The 22,643-nt window shown below is 35.5% G+C and overlaps 2 protein-coding genes across 2 annotated transcripts; both read left to right on the top strand.

Annotated features, from left to right (window-relative positions):
• The first annotated feature begins 149 nt into the window (after window positions 1–149).
• On the top strand, window positions 150–4,641 carry nudt22 (nudix (nucleoside diphosphate linked moiety X)-type motif 22). Its single transcript, XM_042770427.1, has 6 exons — window positions 150–537; window positions 1,292–1,796; window positions 3,467–3,580; window positions 3,667–3,764; window positions 3,852–3,945; window positions 4,107–4,641. Exons 1-6 carry the CDS (start codon window positions 452–454, stop codon window positions 4,209–4,211), a joined length of 1,002 nt encoding a protein of 333 aa, XP_042626361.1. The 5' UTR covers window positions 150–451; the 3' UTR covers window positions 4,212–4,641.
• A 5,264-nt stretch (window positions 4,642–9,905) lies between these two features.
• LOC109050008 (SET and MYND domain-containing protein 5-like) lies at window positions 9,906–22,084 on the top strand. Its single transcript, XM_042770426.1, is given in 14 exon segments — window positions 9,906–10,222; window positions 10,516–10,624; window positions 11,545–11,684; window positions 12,596–12,717; window positions 13,387–13,456; window positions 13,757–13,861; window positions 14,061–14,123; window positions 15,789–15,859; window positions 15,941–16,047; window positions 16,634–16,690; window positions 16,875–16,900; window positions 16,902–16,973; window positions 20,067–20,137; window positions 21,283–22,084. Coding segments are annotated over 14 exon segments (1,254 nt in total). The 5' UTR covers window positions 9,906–10,129; the 3' UTR covers window positions 21,431–22,084.
• Window positions 22,085–22,643: the final 559 nt, after the last annotated feature.

Genomic DNA, 22,643 nt, shown 5'->3' with positions numbered 1-22,643 from the left:
GGTTATTTTAGGGTGTGAAGTGTTTTTTTTTTTTTTTTTTTTTTTTTTTTTAAACTCAGCACAGTACGATTAGTTATTTCTAGTTTCTCTTCGCCGTGTTACAGACTTTTATTTTGAAGTGCGGCGCTTCCGGAAGTTGTTCAGTTAAAAGTCCGCCTGTGTGTACGTTTTAGGGAAGGAAGTAAGTTTCGGTTACTAGCTGTGTTTTGTAAACAACGGAATAAGTAGCAGTCAGAAAAGTGCATTTTAATTTAGAATTTCTTAAAAATTAAACGGAATCTTTCTGTTCAATTAGTTCGGTGTAATTCAACGGTTTTTATTTGTTATCTGTCAGTTGATTCATAATCGATTAACTCCGTCTCAAAACACTTTCCGTCTAGATGTACACTGTTCAGAAGTCGTCTCTGCGTAGGCAGCACACTAATAAGAAATAGTTTGAAAGTGTTTTGTGATGGATCCGGAGGTGTCTCTCATGCTGCACTGTGATCCATTAAAAGCTCTTGGAGAAAATCAAATTCACGTAGAGATTTCAGACAGGTGCGTATCTTTCCATCATAAATATGTTTTCTAAATGATTTTTTACTGTCAGATTAATTTGGAATATTGGTACTTTTAAATATTAAATTGTCACATAATAAGACTGTAATGTAAGATGTTTACACTTAGTCCACAAGACAAAAAAATTGCTGAAATTATTAAAATAACCCCGTTCAAAAGTTTGTGAACCCTTGGTTTTTAGTGCTGTTTGTGGTTACCTGATGATCCACGGCTGTTTTTCTGTTTTGTGATGGTTGTGCATGAGTCCCTTGTTTGTTCTGAACAGTTAAACTGAGAACTGTTCTTCAGAAAAATCTTTAAGCTCCTGCAGATTCTTCAGTTTTCCAGCATCTTTGCATATTTGAACCTTTCCAGCAGTGACTGTATGATTCTGAGATGCATCTTTTCACACCAAGGACAGCTGAGGGACTCAAACACAACTATTAAACAAGGTTCAAACGTTCACCGATGCTCCTGAAGGAAACACGATGCATTAAGAGCCGGGGGTGTGAAAACTTTTGGAATTTTTAGATCAGGGTAAATTGTACTTGATTTGTGTTCCGGGAAACATATAAGTATCTCCTGTTGCTTACGAAAGGCAGAACTAAATGGAAAACAATTCTATTTTGACAAAATAAGAAAAATTTGGCCATCTTCATCGCGTTCAAAAGTTTTCAACCCCCTGGCTCTGCTTAATGCATCTTGTAGTTGTACAAAAATATACCATCTCTGATTTCCTACAATCCCACACTAGGTTCAATCGTCAGAGTTTTCCTGAAATCGAGCAGCACATTGAAGCCGTGTGGAGTGACCGCGTGAGCAAAGAACCGTGGCTCTTCAACGGAGCTAAATTCAGACTGCATTCGGCGGTGCTCTCCGTCAGGGAAAACGGACCAGTGGCGGAACACGCCGTCCGAAACCCAACGCGATCGCAACACGGCGAAGGAGAGCGGTTAGAGAGTGCTGGCAAATCCCAAGGAAGCTCGCCTAAAGATGAGCAGCCGTGTGTGCTGACGTTACGGTTAGGCCTGACCTGTTATAAAGACTATCTCGGGACTAACTGGTCACGAGAGGCCGGGCGGCTGCAGAGTCACGGACGGAACGAATGCGCAGATCCGCAGGCCTTCCTCGCTCAGCCGCTGGGGGTCGGTGCTGTCGTGGCCACGGCGGACGGAGACGTCGTCCTGCTGAGGAGGAGCCAGAAGGTGGCAGAGGCTGCTGGCCTGCTAGACATACCTGGAGGTCATCCTGAGCCGAAGGTCAGATCACCGAGAGCTGCTCAATCCTGTTATAACATAACATACATATTCCCATTCCAAAGATAACATCCAACACTATTCAGGTGGAGGAACCGGTTTCTAACTAGTGAAACACTCTATTAATATGACGAGCTGCAGCTCAAACATTGCGCTTCATGATCGAGTTTGTAGCTTAATTCACTATTTATGACCCCAGACCACAAAACCAGTCATAAGGGTTCAGCTTTGTAAAATTGACATTTGTACATCATCTGAAAGCCGAATAAATAAGCTTTGTTAGGATCAATATTTGCTCGAGATACAACTGTTTGAAAATCTGGAATCTGAGCGTGCAAAAAAAATCTAAATATTGAGAAAATCATCTTTAAAGTTGTTCAAATTAAGTTCTTAGCAATGCATATTACTAATCAATAATTAAGTTTTGATATATTTACGGTTGGAAATTGACAAATATCTTCATGGAACATGATCTTTACTTAATATCCTAATGATTTTTGGCATAAAAGAAGAATTGATCATTTTGACGCAAATACTGTGAGCAAAGTGAATGGTTCTGCATGACTTTGAACCAGTCTGGTTCTGTTTGACCTTTATTATTGGAGTCATGTTGAATTTGTTTGTTTAATACCCATCGCTCATAAGAAAATCGAGTCTTCTTGGACTCTTATGTAACATCAAACAAGCGTCTAAAGGTTATTTTGGTGCCAAACAGGGACAACAGGCCTAAAACTCCAGGAGGGTGGAGCAGTCAATTCCTCCTGTTAGGCTGCGTCCCAAATTGCATACTTCTCTACTATATAGTAGGCGAAAAACAGTAGGTGAGGTGTGTAGTATGTCTGAATTTCATTCATACTACCCATACTCATACTATATAGAACATACTTTTTCGAATGCACCATTACTCTTTCTTCACCCAGTTAAACCGGTGACTTGATGCATTTCTCGGACAGAGCGCCCTCTAGTGCCCGGGTGAGTAATGACAGAGCTACAGTTAGAAGACTGTGACCTACCAGCCTCAGTTGTGTACTTCTCCCGTGGCCTCATGGGATAGTAAAGTGTCCATCGACTGCACACAGAAGTAGCAGATCATCTGGGTTTTTTTTTTTTTTGCCTAGTATTTCAAATACTACAATTTTGGAAAAGAGTACCATGAACTCTTTTGGCGTACTTTTTTTTTGCATACTACATATATTAGGAAAGTTTTCAATGCAGCATTAGCGTGCTACACTATTCAAAAGTTAATGGTAATTTTATTTATTTATCTATTTTAAAGAAAGTAACACTTTTTTAGCAAGGATGCATTAACATTTAAAAGAAGATTATTCATCTGTGAATCCTGAAAAAATAAAATGCATCACAGTTTTCACAAAAATATTGGGCGGCACAGCTGTTTTCAACATTGATAATAATCAGAAATGTTTCTTGAGCAGCTAATTAGCATATTAGAATGATTTCTGAAGATCATGTGACACTGAAGACTGGAGTAATGATGCTGAAAATACAGCTGCGCATCACAGAAATAAATTACAGTTTATTCACATAGAAGACACTCATTTTAAATTGTAAAAATATATCACAATTTTTGATCAAGTAAATGCAGCCTTGGTGAGGAGAAGAGACTTATTTCAAACACATTTAAAACAGTTTATTCCAAATGTGTGTGTCTGCAGATGTTGTGTCCAGAGGTCAGCGAGGAGGCCATATGTGCTGATCTCCTGCAGGGTAAGGAGAGAGCCGTTGTGTCAGAGGTCTTCTCCTCGGTGTGTGCAGAGATCAGTGATGAGGTGTGTATCTGTGGATTCACATTCGCTTCAATCCCGTATCGGGAAATTTGTGGTCTGATCATTTTTCTTTTTTACTCTCATCCCAGGTGAACGTTCCCGTCGGTTCTCTGAGCAAACCGGTGTTTATGGGAATAGCGCTGAACCACACTAGTGCGGGACGACCCAGTGCGGAGTTTTACGTCCGGTGAATATCATAAATATGATCTTACACATCCACATGGTGAGCTGTCAGCTGAAAGAACCACTCGTTTGTGTGTTGTTTACTGTGAAGGTGCACTTTGACAACCGAGGAAGTGAGAGATTTATATAGACGTGGAGGTCCTGAGGCGCATGAGTCCACTGAAATACTGTTTCTGAGTCCAGCGGTAAGCGTTTGTGTTAATACAGACTCATCCACCGCTTCATATTCACATTCTCTTTGCATGTGCAAAGTGTTTATGGGATACTAATGTTACAAAGTCAAGTACATAAACACAATACATTCTGTATATTACCATGATGTCATTTTCTAAATTCTGTTCTACAGAAACTGTTCCAGTTGAACGAGCGCTGCCCCTTGTGGTCAGAGATGTGTCCTTCAGCGAAGGGTGCGGTACTGCTGTATCAGAGGGTGATGGTGCCTGATTACTGAGTTTAATCAGATACATAACCACTTCTGAATAATTGCACAAGCAGATCATATAATCACATCATTTAAAGATACAAAAAAAAAAGTGCTGGAAATGTACTCGCCCTCATGCCATTCAAAATGTGTGAGTGCTCAGTTCAGTTTTTTTTTGCTCAAATCCGATTCATTTATTTATTTATTTTGTATAGCTGGTCACATTGTTGTTTTAAAAGTGGCCAATATCAGATTTCCACTGTGACCGGATCATGCTTCTGAACCAAACTGCATGCACAAACGAAAAGGGTTGCCAGGTGTTCACAACAAAATCTGACTAATTGCTTCTCAAAACTAGTCCAAAACTAGCGCAATTGCATTTCGGGGGGATAATATCGCATTAGTGGGGTCGCTTTAACCCATGAAGTTGTAAAACAATCCGCGGCAATTATGAAAAAGTAGACCATGAAGTTGTAAAACAATCCGCGGCAATTATGAAAAAGATACAGACGTAAACACAGAGGATATTAAGTGTGATCTGCCGCAGAAACCAGCTAAATTATGTGCACGCAATAGGAAAAATAAAGACAAGGATGTGACACGAGAGCAGAGTTTTGAAACTTTTATGACACGAGCCCTCATGTTTGCTTGTATATAGAGTCACTGTAATACTTATGAATTCTGACACATTGATCCGCGGCAATTATGAAAAAGTAGACCTTTGATAACTTTGGGTATGTAAAATCTTTAAACTGAATCCCGTGAGCTCAGAATCGTGATCTAGAGTCGCATGAATTCCGATATGACCGTTCGGTCGCATGTCAAAATATCTGACCTGTATCAGATTTAGAAGTGGAATTGGGTATGTAGAGTCACATGTGAGCAAAAAAAATAAAATCTGTCACGAGAAAAACAGATCTGAGTCACATGTGAGAACGCAGCCTTTGCTTTTTCATCAGATTTGGAGAAATGTAGCATTTCATGACTTGCTCACCAATGGATCTGAATGGGTGCCGTCAGAATGAGACTCCTAACAGCTGATAAAAACATCAAGTAATCCACAGCACTCCAGTCCATCAGTTAACATCTGGAGAAGACAAATGATTTGTGTTTCTAAGGATGAATTTTTTTATGAAACAAATTTATCTTTAAGATGTTTTTTATTTTTAACATTCGATTCTGTATTATATTGTATTGATTAGACCAGTGAAAAAGTCTGTCTCCTGTTCTCTCTCACATCAAAATCCAGCCACACATATGTGTTTGAACTCTTTTGGCTTGTAAATGGTGTTTGATCTGTGCAGATTTCTCTCCTGATTCAGACCAGACCTTTTTCGCTGAAGAAAGCAATATTGTGGATTTTATTGCTAGAAGCAAAGGTTTGAAGTAAAAATTGCTTTGCTGGATTTGTTTCAGTTTTTGTCTTCTCCAGATGTGAACTGATGGACTCTCATTCTGACGGCACCCATTCACATCCACTGCTGAGACACTGATGCAATGCTACATTTCTCCAAATCTGATGAAGAAACAAACTCTACATCTCGGATGGCATGAGGGCGAGTACATTTTAATTTCTGGTGAACTCTTCTTTTAATCTATTTCATGATCTATCAGGGCCAACCGTTTGAGTTTGTCTTGCATACAATAGTGTATTATAAAAGAGACTTATTTGAAAAATTGCAAAAACATACATTATAAAACAAGTGTTTTGTATACTGGTGGCCGTTAAAAGTCTAATAATTTTCATAATATTTATACAGAAGTTCTTGTTTTGAATACATATAAAGTGTATTTTGCATTGTTTTCTATGGAAGGTTATTCTTTTTGAGAGACTTTAATTTGAATAAACATAAAGGTGAAAAAATAAAGGTTTAAAATGAAAAATCACGAAGACCTTTTAATTTGGTGCAAATGTCAGTTTGGGATTCACAATGAAAGTCTTTCCAAAGAAGCTCAAGTAAACATTTATCAAGCCTGAAGAAGTCAAACATTCACTTATAGTCCCACTATTGATGTTAGACGTATAAACCTGAGAAACATTTTCAATTCAAATTCAAAAGCTATGAGTAAACAATGACAGAATGTTCATTTTTCTGGATGAACTACCCGTTAAAAACTAACTGCATCACTCAAAAGTGAGCTCCTCATTATAAGCAATGACCTTTGTTAATGAAATTACAGACAGACAGAAACAATTATTTTTTTTAAAGGTGAAGCACTGCTAATCAGAGCCAAACCCGCTCTGATTTTGGTCGTTCTTCCTAAATAAAAAAATAAAAAAAATAAATTAAAATTAAGTATATTTCAATGCTATTTTTCAAAAGGCCACAGATTGGCACCCATATGATTTTCTTACCTGGCCAGTGTACGGTCTGTAATGATTCCTGTATCGCTGTGGGTCACTGCTGCACCCGTAAGAGCGACTGAAGGCAGATGGATGGCGATCCTAAGAGTATAATCATCATTATATAAAGTTCCTACCAATGTTGGATGAAGTACACACCCAATTGCTAATCAAAACTAGCCCAGTTATGAAACCATGAACTGGGCAACCCTGACTTCATTTGTGCAAACGAATGCTCAAGCTCCGATTCTCTTCCGTTCTCGACTCATTTTGAGCCAGACAGAGTTGTTCACTGGAGACTCGCTCTAACTGGATCATATGAATTAGTGAGTCGTTAACTGGAGACTCGCTCTAACTGGATCATATGAATCAGTGAGTCGTTAACTGGAGACTCGCTCTAACTGGATCATATGAATCAGTGAGTCGTTAACTGGAGACTCGCTCTAACTGGATCATTTGAATCAGTGAGTCGTTAACTGGAGACTCGCTCTAACTGGATCATATGAATCAGTGAGTCGTTAACTGGAGACTCGCTCTAACTGGATCATTTGAATCAGTGAGTCGTTAACTGGAGACTCGCTCTAACTGGATCATTTGAATCAGTGAGTCGTTAACTGGAGACTCGCTCTAACTGGATCATATGAATCAGTGAGTCGTTAACTGGAGATTCGCTCTAACTGGATCATTTGAATCAGTGAGTCATTAACTGGAGACTCGCTCTAACTGGATCATATGAATCAGTGAGTCGTTAACTGGAGACTCGCTCTAACTGGATCATTTTGAATCAGTGAGTCGTTAACTGGAGACTCGCTCTAACTGGATCATTTGAATCAGTGAGTCGTTAACTGGAGACTCGCTCTAACTGGATCATTTGAATCAGTGAGTCGTTAACTGGAGACTCGCTCTAACTGGATCATTTGAATCAGTGAGTCGTTTAACTGGAGACTCGCTCTAACTGGATCATTTGAATCAGTGAGTCGTTAACTGGAGACTCGCTCTAACTGGATCATTTGAATCAGTGAGTCGTTAACTGGAGACTCGCTCTACATGGATCATTTGAATCAGTGAGTCGTTAACTGGAGACTCGCTCTAACTGGATCATTTGAATCAGTGAGTCGTTCACTGGAGACTCGCTCTGCCTGGATCATTTGAATCAGTGAGTTGTTCACTGGAGACTCGCTCCGACCGAATTATATGAATCAGTGAGTCATTGACTCGAGAACAGCTGCAATCCAATCAGTCCGATTCACGTGTCAATCATTCAGTGTGATTTTGCAAACCAATTTGAAAAGAATCAATTTGTTCAAGAATCGGACACCGCTATCGCGTCTTTTGCGATTTCTTCAAGTTCAAAGTAACAAGAAACCACATGTTTTAAGAAACGTAGTGGAGTAAAAAATACTATATAATGCTTTGGATTGTAGTTAGATAAAGTGCAGATACTTGAAAAGTGTACTTAAGTACAGTAACAAAGTAAAAAAAACAGAGCTCTGCTGGACACTTGTGATCGGTTCTTTAAGTCTGACCTTTGGCTTTGAGAAGAGACATCTCCTGAAGAGCCTGGCGCTGTACGAGTCGTCTCCTCCACACCTCACCAGGTGGAAAAACCACCACCGCTCTCCGCTGGTGACCACGGAAACAGAGCATCTTGTGTCGCCGGGCAGATGAATAAATGTTGGCCTTGGAGACGAAAGCGAGGACTTCTGAGTGTTGCAAAAGCGCTCAAGTCCTTTGACCGAGAGGAAGTGCGAGCAGTGTGCAGAAACCAGCAGGAAAAGGATTCCAGGGAGTTTCTGGGTCAGGATTTACAGAAACCGAACAGTTTTTGCAAAGCCCGTGTGGATAGAGGGCTTGACCTCTAAGAGTGGAAGAGTTCAGGTGAAACGCCACTCCAAGAGAGCGTCGCTTCTCCTGTCTCATCGATGAACTGGATAAGGAGTAGATATTAATTATTAATAAACCTGAATGCAATTAAAGGAGCAGTTGACCCAAAAATGAAAATTTGCTGAAAATGTGATCACCCTCAGGCCATCTAAGATTACGATGAGTTTGTTTCTTCATCAGATTTGGAGAAATGTAGCATTGCATCAGTGTCTGGAATGGATGCTCTGCAGTGAATGGGTGCCGTCAGAATGAGAGTCCAAACAGCTGATAAAAACATCACAATAATCCACACCACTCCAGTCCAGCAGTTAATGTCAGATTTCTTCACTGGAGAAAGCAAAATTACCTTCCCCTTCCATCAAAACCATACGACAGCTCCACCTCGCCTGAGAAAACCAGTAAAAAAGTCTGATTTTTTTATTTTAAATTTTATAACTTTTTTTTTTTTACATTTTAATTTCTTTCTTTTTTTTCAAATTATTATTATTATTTTTTAAATCTAGCTGTCTTGTGCTTAATCTATAACAGAATACTTCACGCTGACTGCACAGTTTTATTGATTTCGTTAAGAATCAAATCACATGACTCATTCAGTATCTGAGTATGCACTGGATCTTAATGAATTCACAGGAATCCAGTCGAGCATTCTCAAAGTATATTTGATCATCTTCCTCTTCTTTTGACCTTTTTATTAATTGAAGATCGATTTTAAAACTGATGTTTCTTGAACAGCAGAATGATTTCTGTAAGATCCTGTGACACTGAAGACTGGAGAAATTATGCTGAAAAATCAGCTGTGCATCACAGAAATGAATAATATTTCTAAATATATTCAAATAGAAAACAGTTCTCTTAAATTGCAATAATATTTCGGGAATTTTACAAAGAAATGCAGTCTTGGTGAGCATAAGCTAATATTCTCATAGATTGCAGTTATATTATATTGAAATTTTATTTCGGGAATTTTACAAAGACTTGCAATTTCTACAGATCGATAATCAATACCTGTTGTAACTTTGAACTCGTAATAATCTCTGCCTCTCTCCTCATAAAGCCTCTTCAGTTCCCTGGAGTCCACCTTTCAGGCCTATATTTAATTTAAGCCATGCAGGTCAAATATTTAGTACAATTTTTTTTTTTTTAGTAAGTGTTTTATTTTGATTGATGTCGTTTTAAAAATGATTATTTTAATTGTACATTTATAAGACTTTATTAATTATTTGCTTTTCATTAAATTCATTCTATTTAAAAAAACAAGTTAAGTCAGAAGTAATCAAAAATTAGTCTGATTATATTACCAAAAATGTGTAATATAATGGATTAGGTTAACTACATGTTTTTTGTTTAATGTAATTTGGAGTCAGTAATTAATTACATTTTAATAAAGCACAACTAATTAAAATCAGCCCGTGTGTTTGTTCATAAGTCATATTCAAGTTATATGATTCATTCATTCATTCACTAGCTCGATTAATTCGCGAACGTGACGTCACTAGTTTCCGGTTGATTTGCCCCGCCTTCCAGTGCCACAGTTTTACGTTTTTTATTAAGCAGTACCGGATTAAACTTCTCTTTAAGCGTAGCCTTTATTGTTTATAGCGGGCAGCACAAATATTGTCTTCCAGAATAAATCTGTTTAGGTTATCAGAGAACGCAGATTTATCACTCGTGCACTATTGGTCGATCCGAGAGGTTAGAGGTTAATATGTAAATATCCAACATGGCGGCGCCCGTAGATGACATGTTTTCTCGCTGCGTGGATCCTGCCAAAGCCAGTAATTGCGTGGAGGCCCGATTTATCGATAAAGTCAAGGTGTGTAACAGTAACGCCACGACAGAGACCCATCCTCCTCAGATAACAGAGCTGTGCTGTGTTTATTAAGCGGGTTATCTTTGATTGTGCTGCTCGCACCCCTCCCGGATCAGCCGGCGCTTTCTCATCTCATCCCAGAACCTGCTGATCAATAAATGTAGACCAGCCAAAACATGCAAACTGTGACAAATAATCATATGCATGCGCTCTAAAGCGAAGACATGCTTAAGGACATGTTCTAGACAGCAAACGCTAATATGGTATTTTGTAACTATTTAATTATTTCTCCTCAGGGCAAAGGATTATTCGCCAAAAGACCTTTTAAAAAGGGTGACACTATTTTTATTGAGCAGCCTCTAGTCTCATCTCAGTTCTTGTGGAATGCCTTGTACAAATACAGAGGTGAGTGCACAGATCCTTCACTTTTACAGATGTTCTCATCAAGTTTTTTTTTTGTGATTATAGACCTATTGCGATATGTTATTTATTTATGTGTTACCTGGGATACCATGCATTTTATATTTAATGTTTATCATTTATACATATACATTACGTTTAGTCATTTAGCAGATGCTTTTATCCAAAGCGACTTACTAATGAGGACAACAGAAGCAATCAGACAAAATAAAACAAGTCAAAAGAATAGAAAATGCTTGTGTTAGAGGGTGATTTTATTAAAAATAAAAATAAAACAATTCAAAAGAATAGAAAAAGAATAAAAATGCTAGTGTTAGAGGGTGATTTTATTAAAAATAAAAATAAAAGAAGTCAAAAGAATAGAAAAAGAATAGAAAATGCTAGTGTTAGAGGGTGATTTTATTAAAAATAAAAATAAAAATAAAAAAATGCTAGAAGATTTTATTAAAAATAATAGAAAAAGAATAAAAATGCTTGTGTTAGAGGCTCTTTTAAAAATAAAGCAAGTCAAAAGAATAGAAAAAGCATGGAGAATGCTTGTGTTAGAGGGTGATTATTTATTTATTTTTACAAGAAATAGCAAGAATAGAGTACAAATGTTAGAGGGTCAAGTGTTTTTTCTCTTCTTCATAGAATTAGAATAGAGAGTGCTAGAGTTAGAGGGTCAAATAAAGATGGAAGAGATGTTTTTAGTCGTTTCCTGAAGAAGGCTGCTGGGGTTGAGTTGGAGGGAACAGTTCATGTAAACGTCTGTGACAGTGATTCTGTGCCTCTTTGGGATGCACTATAATGCTCCGTTCACTTGCAGAAGCTTCTAGAGGCACATAATTCTCAAGCAGTGAATTTAGGTAAAGGGGTGTATGTTATTTATCATATTTCTGCTGTATTTACTCTCCCGTGTTCAGCGTGTGAGTACTGTCTGCGTGCTCTGGAGACGGCGGAGGAGAACGCCAGGCGCTTGAGCGGTCGTGCGGCTCTCAGTCTGCCTCACCCCGAGCTGTGTAAAGTGCGTCCGGACCGACACCAGGCCTGTCCACACTGTCAGGTGCACATGAGCAAAATATGATCCCGTCTTAGTCTTCATGTCATCTAGTGTTTGATTCAGGTGTAGCTTCATAATCTGGTTATTGGCTGTTGATCGATTACACTGATGATGGAGATTTGACTTAATATCTGTTGTTCAGAATGTAATGTGCTGCATATATTGGAGGAAGACAAAAAATGAGATTTTTTTCAGAGGCCCAAACTGAGCCAATATAGCCAAAAAGCATGATGAAAATCTGATTCTTGTAATTTAAGTCAGTAAGATTTTATTAAAGTATTTAATAAAATGCATATAAATATCAGTCAGAACTCTATATCTCCAATAAAATGTCTTGGTAAGAGGACTTTGAGAGGCTTTGATGGTCAAAGCTCTGTTAGTGTTTATCGAGTGGGTATAGCATATAATGCAATGATTGCTCCGAGATGTACTGTATAAACGTTCCTCAAAAGCCTGATGCATCACATTTGATAGTTGCATTTTTACATGATTTTTATAAAACATGATAGTAAAGACTTATATTATTGGAAAAGATTTCTATTTTAAATAAATTCTGTTCTTTTAAAAATTTTATTCATCAAAGAATCCTGAAAAATATATCATAGGTTCCAAAAAACAAAACAAAAAAAAAAGTCTTTTTTTTTCAATTTGTATTAGTTTGCACGCATGTCAGCTTTTGACCAAACAAAATGTTTATATTTTGTATATATTGCATATGATAGTTTCTATAAATTTCCTCAAATTTCCAATTAATTCCTGTTAAATTTCCAACTTGGAATGTTTCCAGAATCCTTCAGATTAAGTTCCCATGGAACGTTTCAGGCAATTTTCCGGCCCTTTGCAGTGCAGTGTGTGACTGGATGTGTGTTGATCTCTTCAGGTGACGTGTGTCTGATGTGTGTTGTTCTCTTCAGGTGATGTACTGCAGTGCTGAGTGCCGGCAGGCTGCATGGGAGCAGCACCACAGGCTCCTGTGCATCGGTTCATCTCACCACGATCCCGATCATCCGCTCAACAAGCTGCAGGACGCCTGGCGGTAAACACTCTCTCATACACCGAAAACATTACAGTAAACCACGATAAAAAGTCCAGACGGTTTGTATTACCGTATCACATTTCAAGCGCCACCTGCTGTCAGAAAGTGGAGTTACATTTTCATTCAGTCTATCTGCGTTTCTGTTCAGACCAATGCGGAAGTGGGTCCACATTTTTGTTGTAAATCTTAATTAATGTAGATGAAAACAAACTAATGTGCATTCAAAAAATCCCAACACTTTGGATAATAAGGTAGCCTGTGTAGAATTGTTTGTGGAGCAGATCGAATGCCTGTAATTGATCATTTTGATTCTTCCTTTTCTTAAAAATAATTTCAAGGCTGAAATGTAAGGTTTATCTTTTTATAAAACTTTTTTTTTTTTTTTTTTTTGGTCAACCAATATTTTTTGTTTGTTAAAAGTCCAGCCATCATTTTTAATGTTATTATTTTAATGTTTATGCAAACCAAAAGTGATACCGTGATGATATTGATGATCATTTTGCTGTATAATCATGATGTGAACCGTTTCATCTCTATGCAGAACATTAGAGAAGTTTTGCAGATTGCTTTGGTTTGAAGGCTGCTGGTGCAAAGGCCTTGAAATTAATGACTCTATACCCTTGAGTTAAACTCTTTTTTAATTTTATTTTATTTTGTGCATGTTATCAGGAGCGTGCACTACCCTCCGGAAACGTCTAGTATCATGATAATGGCAAGGATGGTGGCCACCATCAAGCAGGTTATTTTCTTTTTATTGATCTCTAAATAATTGTCTAAAAGCATTGTTTACATAAATACATTTTTAGTAATTACGGAAGATTGTTTCCACCATTGAATAATAAAAAAAAATGTAACTGTGACTTTTAATCTTTAAATTAGGACTTTTTCTTCTGAAGTTTGAGATGTAAACCCACAATTGCAAGTCAGCGAGAAACAAATCTGTATTGTGAAATAAAAAGTCGCGATGCCCTTTTTTCATGTTTTTAATTCAGTGGCATTCAGAAGTAAATGTGAAAGAGTCTTTTTGTTGTTTTTCCAGGCTCAAGATAAGGAACGCTGGCAGAGGTTGTTCTCTCATTTCTGTAGTCGCACAGCAAACGAAGAGGAGGAAATAGTTCATAAATTATTGGGAGAGAAGTTTCAGGTAAATGTATAGTCTTTTGACTCCAATACACTGTAATTTGTTTGTACGTTGTTAACAGATCCTATTTGGAGAAAGACCGAGTTGTTTTGTATATGGACGGTAGTGACAAATGAATGATTTCTGCAATGCAAAATATTGATTCACATCTTAAAAGTCACTGAGTGAAAATGTTCTGAAATACAGTGTTGTTATTTTTCAGGGACAGCTGTCCTTGCTGCGTAATCTCTTTACCACCGCGCTGTATGAGGATCGTCTCAGTCAGGTATCTGTCTGTGTCTCTGGCCATCTGTCTTTACTGATTTCATTCATAAGCAAAAGTGAACATACATTACAGTTCAAACATTTGGGGTTGGTAAGATTTTAACATTTTTTTTTCTTGTACACTTCTGGTCAAAAGTTTGGGATCAGAATGATTTTTAATGTTTTAACAGGAGTTCTTCTGCTCATCAAAGCTGCATTTATTTGATCAGAAACACAGGAAAAAATTTAATATTGTGAAATATTATTATGATGTAAAATAACAATTTTCTATTTTAATATACATTAAAATATAATTTATTTCTGTGATGCGCAGCTGTATTTTCAGCATCATTCCTCCAGTCTTCAGTGTCACATGATCCTTCAGAAATCAGTATAATATGATGATTTATTATCAGTGCTGGAAATTAATATTTTTTTTGGAACCCGTGATACTTTTTTTCAGGATTCTTTGATTAATAAAAAGTTAAAAAAGAAGAGCATTTATTTAAAATATAAATATTTTCTAACAATATACACTACAGTTCAAAAGTTTGGGGTCAGCACATTTTTATTCTTTTTTCTTTCTTTTTTTTTTTTTTTTGAAAGAAATTATTAACTTTTATTCTGCAAGGATGTTACATTTTTAAGTAATAGCAAAGATTTATATTTTGAATAAATGCTATTTATTCATCAAAGAACCCTAAAAAAAAAAAATGTATCACAGGTTCCAAAAAAAATATTAAGCAGTTATATAAAACAGTTTCCAGCATTGATAATTCTAATAATAAATAAATCCATTAGTTAACTACTTTATTTAACCCAAACTAAGAATGAACAATACTTGTACAGCATTTATTAATCTTAATTAATTCCAACATTTACTATGCATTATTAAAAGCAAAAGTTGTGCTTGTTAACTTTAGTTAATGCACTGAACATTAACATGAACTAACAATGAACGACTGCATTTTTATTAACTAACATTAACAAAGATTAATAAACGCTGTAATAAATGCATGATTCATTGTTCATTCATGTTAGTTAATACATGAACTTATTGTAAAGTGTTACCTTATTATTTAATGGACCTGAGCTATTATGAACTAACAGTGAACAGTCGTATTTTTATTAACTAATATTAACTAATATTAAAAAATATAGTGACAGATGTCTTGCACATTGCATTAACTAATGGGACCTTATTATAAGGTGTTACCAAAAATCTTACCAAACCCAGATTTTGAAGGCTAATGTATGTTTTCTTAAATACAATATCTGGAAACTAAAAAAAAAAAAAGTGACCCTGGAGCACAAAAGCAGTCTTAAGTCTCTGGGGTATATTTGTAGCAATAGCCAAAAATACATTGTATGGGGTTAAAATTATAGATTTTTCTTTTTATGCAAAAAATCATTAGGATATTAAGTAAAGATCGTGCTCCATGAAGATATTTTGTAAATTTCCTACCGTAAATATATAAAAACTTAATTTTTAATTAGTAATATGCATTGCTAAGAACTTCATTTGGACAACTTTAAAGATGATTTTATAAGTATTTAGATTTTTGACACTGTTATTTGGTCAAATAGACGGTTTATATATCTGTGATTTATCACTGCTTTATGCCCATGTGATGCTTGAGGATTATAATAGAGTGTGAATGAGAACTGAGTCTGTTCTTTGTTATAGTGGTTCACTCCAGAGGGGTTTCGCTCTCTATTTTCACTTGTTGGGACCAACGGTCAGGGTATTGGCACCAGGTAATATCCCCTCAATGCAAACTTATTTAATTTTTTTTTTTACCATACACAAGTGTGCAGTAGAATAATATCCCTCTGTAGTTCTCTGAGTCAGTGGGTTCATGCGTGTGACGCGCTGGAGCTTCCCAGCCAGCAGAGGGAGCAACTGGACGCGTTAATCGACCAGCTGTACAAGGACATCGACAAAGGTTTTTTCACAGACTCCCACCTGTTCATAAAGCTCGGACCCCTTACACATTGATCTGTACACCTGCCACGATTGAATCCATCTCTGCGTTTGACATCTGGAAACACACTTTACCACTCCATAAAAAATGTGACCCTGGAGCACAAAAGCAGTCTTAAGTCTCTGGGGTATATTTGTAGCAATAGCCAAAAATACATTGTATGGGTCAAAATTATAGATTTTTATTTTATGCCAAAAATCATTAGGATATTAAGTAAAGATCATGTTCTATGAAGATATTTTGTAAGTTTCCTACCGTAAATATATCAAAACTTAATTATTGATTAGTAAAATGCATTGCTAAGAACTTCATTTGGACAACTTTAAAGGTGATTTTCTCAATATTTTGATTTTTTTTGCACCCTCAGATTCCTAACAAACCATACATCAATGAAAAGATTATTTATTCAGCTTTCAGATGATGTATAAATCAAAATTTTGAAAAATTGACACTTAAGACTAGTTTTGTGGTCCAGGGTCACGTATGATTGTTTTGTGCAAAAGTGTGAAATGAATCCGTGAGATGAAAGTCAGTTTTTTTTTTGCAGAAACTGGTGATTTCCTCAACTGCGAGGGCTCCGGTCTATTCCTGCTGCAGAGCTCTTGTGAGAACCGTCTTTATTCGTACTGGCACGTCTTTCAGTTTGCACAGCTGTGATGTTTTAATTTTTACATGCGAGTTGACTTTAAGTCGCGGAGATCGGGTCAGCTTTACAAATGAGGCCTGTGTTTGTGCTCCACAAAGAGAGAGAGGGGTGAGGATTTATGAGTGTTTCCTGTGCTGCGCAGGTAACCACAGCTGCGTTGTTAACGAACGAGGAGTCTTTCCCTTTCCACGACAACTTCTTCCTCCTCCTCATCGGTGTTATCGGCATCAGCCCCGGAGAGGTCAGACGCGCATGCTGGATAATAGATGCTAAGCTGAGGCTCGTGATATTGTAAAGCCTCGAGTGTTTCAGTGTCGCTAGGAATTACAGTCTCGACTCAGGAGCAGTTTTCTGATAGATTGAAAAGGCCTGCACTCAAAGCGCTTTACTGTTCATGTTGCACAGACTTATTTTTTTAATAGGTTTGTTTATCTGAATCATATTAGACATGCAGTGCATGACAGCTTATTGTGGATCTGTAATTGCTTTCAGCCCTGAATTCACATTGTAGTTGAGAAAGAGAGGGTTATGAATTTTTATAAGGTTACCTAATGCTAGATTTGTAGCACGGTGACCGTTTAGTCTTATGTTTTGCAGAGACGTGTGTCAGTCTGAACTGAATTGAGAATGCTTTTTAAATTCCAGTTTGATTCCTGAATTTGATTTGAGGTGAGGTAGCAATTGTAAAGAAGTAGAATTAAATGGGGAATAATTGTAAAATTATGGGGAACAAAAACGTAGATGCACTACCATTCAAAAGTTGAAAAACTGTTCATATTTAGTGAGAAAGCATTAAATTGATGGAAAGTGAGAGTAAATACATAATTTTATGAAAGATTTCTATTGCAAATAAATGCAGTTCTTTTGAACTTTCTATTCATCTGTGAATCCTGAAAAATAAAATGCATCACAGTTTCCTCTGAAATATGAAGCAGCATAACCGTTTTCAACATTAATAATAATCAGAAACGCTTCTTGATCATCAAATCAGCATATTAGAATGATTTCTGTGATGCTGAAGACTGGAGTAATGATGATGAAAATTCACAGCAGTAAATTAGATTTAACTATACACTACTGTTCAAAATTTTGGGATCAGAACGATTTTTAATGTTTTTTAAAGATGCTCATCAAGGCTGCATTTATTTGATCTTATTTGATAAAAAAAAGAAAAAAAAAAAAAAACAGTAATCTTGCAAAATGTTATTACAATATAAAATAATGTTTTCTATTTTAATATCCTTTTAAATATAATTTATTTCTGTGATGCAAAGCTGAATTTCCATCATCATTACTCCAGTGTAAAGTGTCACATGATCTTAAGAAATTTATTCTAATATCCAGATTTATTATTAGAATTATCAATGTTGGCAACAGTTGTGCTGCCAAATATTTTTTTTGGAACCTGTGATACTTTTTTCAGGATTCGTTGATGAATAAAAACCATTTATTCAAAGTATAAATCTTTTATAACAATATAAATCTTCGCTATCACTTCTTAACAATTTAACACATCTTTGCTGAATAAAAGTTTTATTTTCTTTCAAAAAAAAAAGTAAGAAGAAAAATGTACTGACCCCAAACTTTTGAACTGTAGTGTATATTGTTAGAAAATATTTCTATTTTAAATAAATGCTCTTTAAAAATTTTTTAAAAAACTTTTAATTCATTTAAGAATCCTGAAAAAAAGGTTCCACAGGTTCCAAAAAATATGAAGCAGCACTACAGTTTAAACACTGATAATAAATCATCATATTAGAATGATTTCTGAAGATCACGTGACACTGAAGACTGGAGTAATGATGCTGAAAATACAGCTGTGCATCACAGAAATAAATTACAGTTTAATATACAGTACAGGTCAAAAGTTTGGAAACATTACTATTTTTAATGTTTTTGAAAGAAGTCTCTCCTGCTCATCAAGCCTGCATTTATTTGATCAAAAATACAGAAAAAACAGTAATATTGTGAAAATATTATTACAACTTAAAATAATAGTTTTCTATTTGAATATACTTTAAAAAAATAATTTATTCCTGTGATGCAAAGCTGAATTTTCAGCATCATTACTCCAGCCTTCAGTGTCACATGTAACATCCAGTCTATCACATGATCATTTAGAAATCATTCTAATATTCTGATTTATTATGAGTGTTGGAAACAGTTCTGCTGTCTAATATATTTGATGAATAAAAGGTTAAAAAGAACTGCATTTATTTAAAATAAAAAAAAAAATTCTAATAATATATATTCTAATAATATATTTTCTTTACTATCACTTTTTATCAATTTAACACATCCTTGCTGAATAAATGTATTGATTTTATTTAAAAAAAAAAAAGAAAGGAAAAAAAATTACTGACCAGTAGTGTATATTGTTATTACAAAATATTTACATTTTAAAAATATAGCTTATTTTTTTTTTTTTTTTTTTTTTTTTTTTACTTTTTATTCATCAAAGTATCCTAAAAAAAGTATCACATGTTCTGAAAAAATATTAAGCAGCAGAACTGTTTCCAACTTTGATAATGAATCATCATATTAGAATGATTTCTAAAGGATCAGTGTGATAATGATCCTAAAAATTCAGCTTTGCATCACAGAAATAAATGATAATTAAAGTATAATAAATTTAAAAACAATTATTTTAAATTGTAATAATATATCACAATATTACTGTTTTTTTCTGTATTTTTGATCAAATAAATGCAGGCTTGATGAGCAGAAGAAACTTCTTTCAAAAACATTAAAAATAGTAATGTTTCCAAACTTTTGGTCTGTACTGTATATTAAAATTGATAAACGTTATTTTAAATCATAATAATATTTCACAATTTTTTCCTGTATTTTTTTATCAAATAAATGCAGCTTTAATGAGCAAAAGAAACTCCTGTAAAAATCGTTTTGGACCGTTAGTGTATATATTCACATCTATTCTGCATTGTACTAGCATCGCACAATTTAACTGCATTTTTAAATGCATAAGAAATTTAAATCTTACAAACCCCGAACTTATGAATGTGAGTATGTTTCCAGACAGTGATTGTGTACGAGAATCTGCCGGGCTCATGAAGGACGCGAAAAAATGAATAGTGTGATTAATGATTTCAATTTTTCTCTGTTAGTGAGCATCTGGAAAAATGAAATGTTTACGGACTTTGAGAGAAAATGTTGGAAAGAAGTAAGACCGCCGACAAACATCATGAAAAAGCCAAATTATAAAACAGAAAACCCATTATTTCTGTATAACTCAATCCCCTCAATTCATCAAGTAACCCTGAAGAAACTGAGAGTGGGATTGCTTCACTGTCGATGGTCCCGTGTGTTTCTGCAGGAGATCTGTATCAGCTACCTGGACGGCTGCCAGCGAGAACGGAGTCGTCACAGCCGGCACAAGATCTTGAGGTAAACGAGTGCAATCCCTTGTTTAAGCATTCTGTGTGGATCTGCTGGGCTGAGACGGACCCCCCTTGGATCGGATGGATATTATTTATCTGCACTTGTTATGGAATAAGTGTTGATTGAAGCCCTAGTGGACCGAACACTTGAGTGTGTGAAAGATTAATGACGATGATATCCAAACCTTTGTATTAGGATTTCAGGTAACACTTTATTTTAAGGTGTCCTTGTTACATATGTTTCATGTACTTACTGTTATAATAACTATTAATTATGCGTAATTACATGCATGCTAATCCTAACCCTAACCGTGTAGTAAGTGCATGCAGCTAATTAATATTACTCTGTACTTTTATGTATAATTACACTGGAACAAAGACACCTTAAGTTAAAATAAAGTGTAACCGGATTTTATTTATTTATGTACAGTACGTACTTACTGTGCTGAGTACATGTAATCTGGATCAGTAAGCAGCTTCCAAAAAAAAAAAAAGTTCTTTTAATTTGATTCTATTACATTTTAAAATACTTTTAAAATAGATTTTAAGGTAATAAATGTAAATGTTCACGGTTCTGTGGTCACATGACATGCTGGAAAACAAATACGACGTTTAAAAATGTTTTATTTTGATTGTTTTGTTGTTTTAAAATGACTTATTTTATATGATTTAATTAATCATTAGCTTTTCATTAAACTGGTTTCTTCACAAACCCCAGTTTTAATCTAATGTTTAATGCACTTCATGTTTAACGAATGGAATATATTTTCTTTCTCTTTGTATTTTATATCAATATAGTACAAGATTATCTCATTTATATCAGTGTGATGAATTCGTTACGTCAAATATAGACACAACTTTTGGTTAAAAATTGAATGCAACTGTTTGGTTAATCAATATTTGACCCAAAGTTTGGTTGAAACAACCCAGCATTTTTTATAGTGTACTTACCTAGTTTTTCTTTCACAAAACTGTTGTATGACTCTTGAGATACTCAGAAAAAGAGCTCCGTAACAATCCTTACTTTCATTTTTTGTGTCTTTGACTGAAAATATAAGCCGATGCGTTTTTAAACCGAGACAGAATTGTGATTTGTGTCTGGATTTTGGGTTTTTAAATGAGAACTACATCATTTCCCCCTCTGGTTTTCAGGGAGAATTACTTATTCGTCTGTTCCTGTCAGAAGTGCATGTCCCAGATGGACGATGCGGATATGACATCAGAGGAGGAAGAGGAGGAGGAGGAAGCTGAAGGTGAAACGGAGGGAGACGACATGGAGGACGAAATGACTGATGTGTGATTCGACTCCGGTTTCTCGGCTCACTTTTGTTTGTTTGTGGACCTTTCCGATGTGATCCTGACCCCCTTCACAGTTGTAATAATCTACAGCGGTTGAGAAACCACATCACACTTACAGTAGCAGTACTGTTAACTGTCTGGCTGTTATAACCCTAATATCAAAGCCTATGCAAAATATAAGTGCGCTGTTTTTATCATCTGCTTTTTTGGTCATGATTTCTACCATGCAATGGGTTAAAGTAGCTCCAAACACACACATACAAAAAAAACTGTGACCATGCATGAAACATGATCTGTCTGTGCACTGATGTGAATCTATCAGATATGTTTGATCACGTCTCAGAGAAACTGTACTGTCATCAGATCGAGAGGAAGACGTGACCGGCTTCATGTTACTGTAACGTGACGAAAAAATCAACAAGAAATCAACTCTGACCCGGTTTACTTTCTGAATACGCTTCTCTTGTCTTATATAGTCTTATGTATGTACAGATTTGATCTACACTTGAATTTTTCTTTACAGCTGATGACGTCTAGGTCTCACGGGAAGAGATATAATCAATGTATCGCCAAATAACCAGTTTGGCAATGTTTTAGGCTTTTGTTGAAATCTTGGCAACTGGTAATGCAAATTTAATAAAGGTTATGGCAATAACAGTAGTTCTATGCAATATAACTATATATTTGAGTAATAAGCTTTCAAAAAGTGGGCGCGCTCTGCAATCAAGTCATGTTATTTGTATCTTTAACTTTTCACAATCCGTAATGTTTCAAAGCAGCTTTATATACAGTAAAATGTCTTATGAGACATCTTATGTTATGAGAAGGAAAAAAAAAAATCTTTAAGATGTTTAGAGTGAAGAGAAAAACCTTGAGAGGAACCAAATCTTTTTTTTTAGCATACACTACTAATATTTTTGAGTCTCTAATGTTCACCAAGGCTGCATTTATTTGATTAAAAATATAGTTCAAACAGCAATAATGTGAAACATTATTTAAAATAACTTTTCTATGTGTATATCTGTTAAACTGTAATTTATTTCTGTGATGCAAAGCTGTATTTTCAGCATCATTACTCCAGTCTTCAGTGTCACATGATCTTCAGAAATCATTCTAATATGATGATTTGCTGCTTAATAAACATTTCTGATTATTATCAATGTTGAAAACAGTTATATTTTTGTGAAACTGTGATACTGGGCCAACTAATATTT

Source organism: Cyprinus carpio, chromosome A14, assembly GCF_018340385.1.
Source record: "Cyprinus carpio isolate SPL01 chromosome A14, ASM1834038v1, whole genome shotgun sequence".
Lineage (NCBI taxonomy): Eukaryota > Metazoa > Chordata > Actinopteri > Cypriniformes > Cyprinidae > Cyprinus > Cyprinus carpio.
Note: the sequence above shows the minus strand (reverse complement) of the source record. Positions and strands in the feature narration are given on the sequence as shown.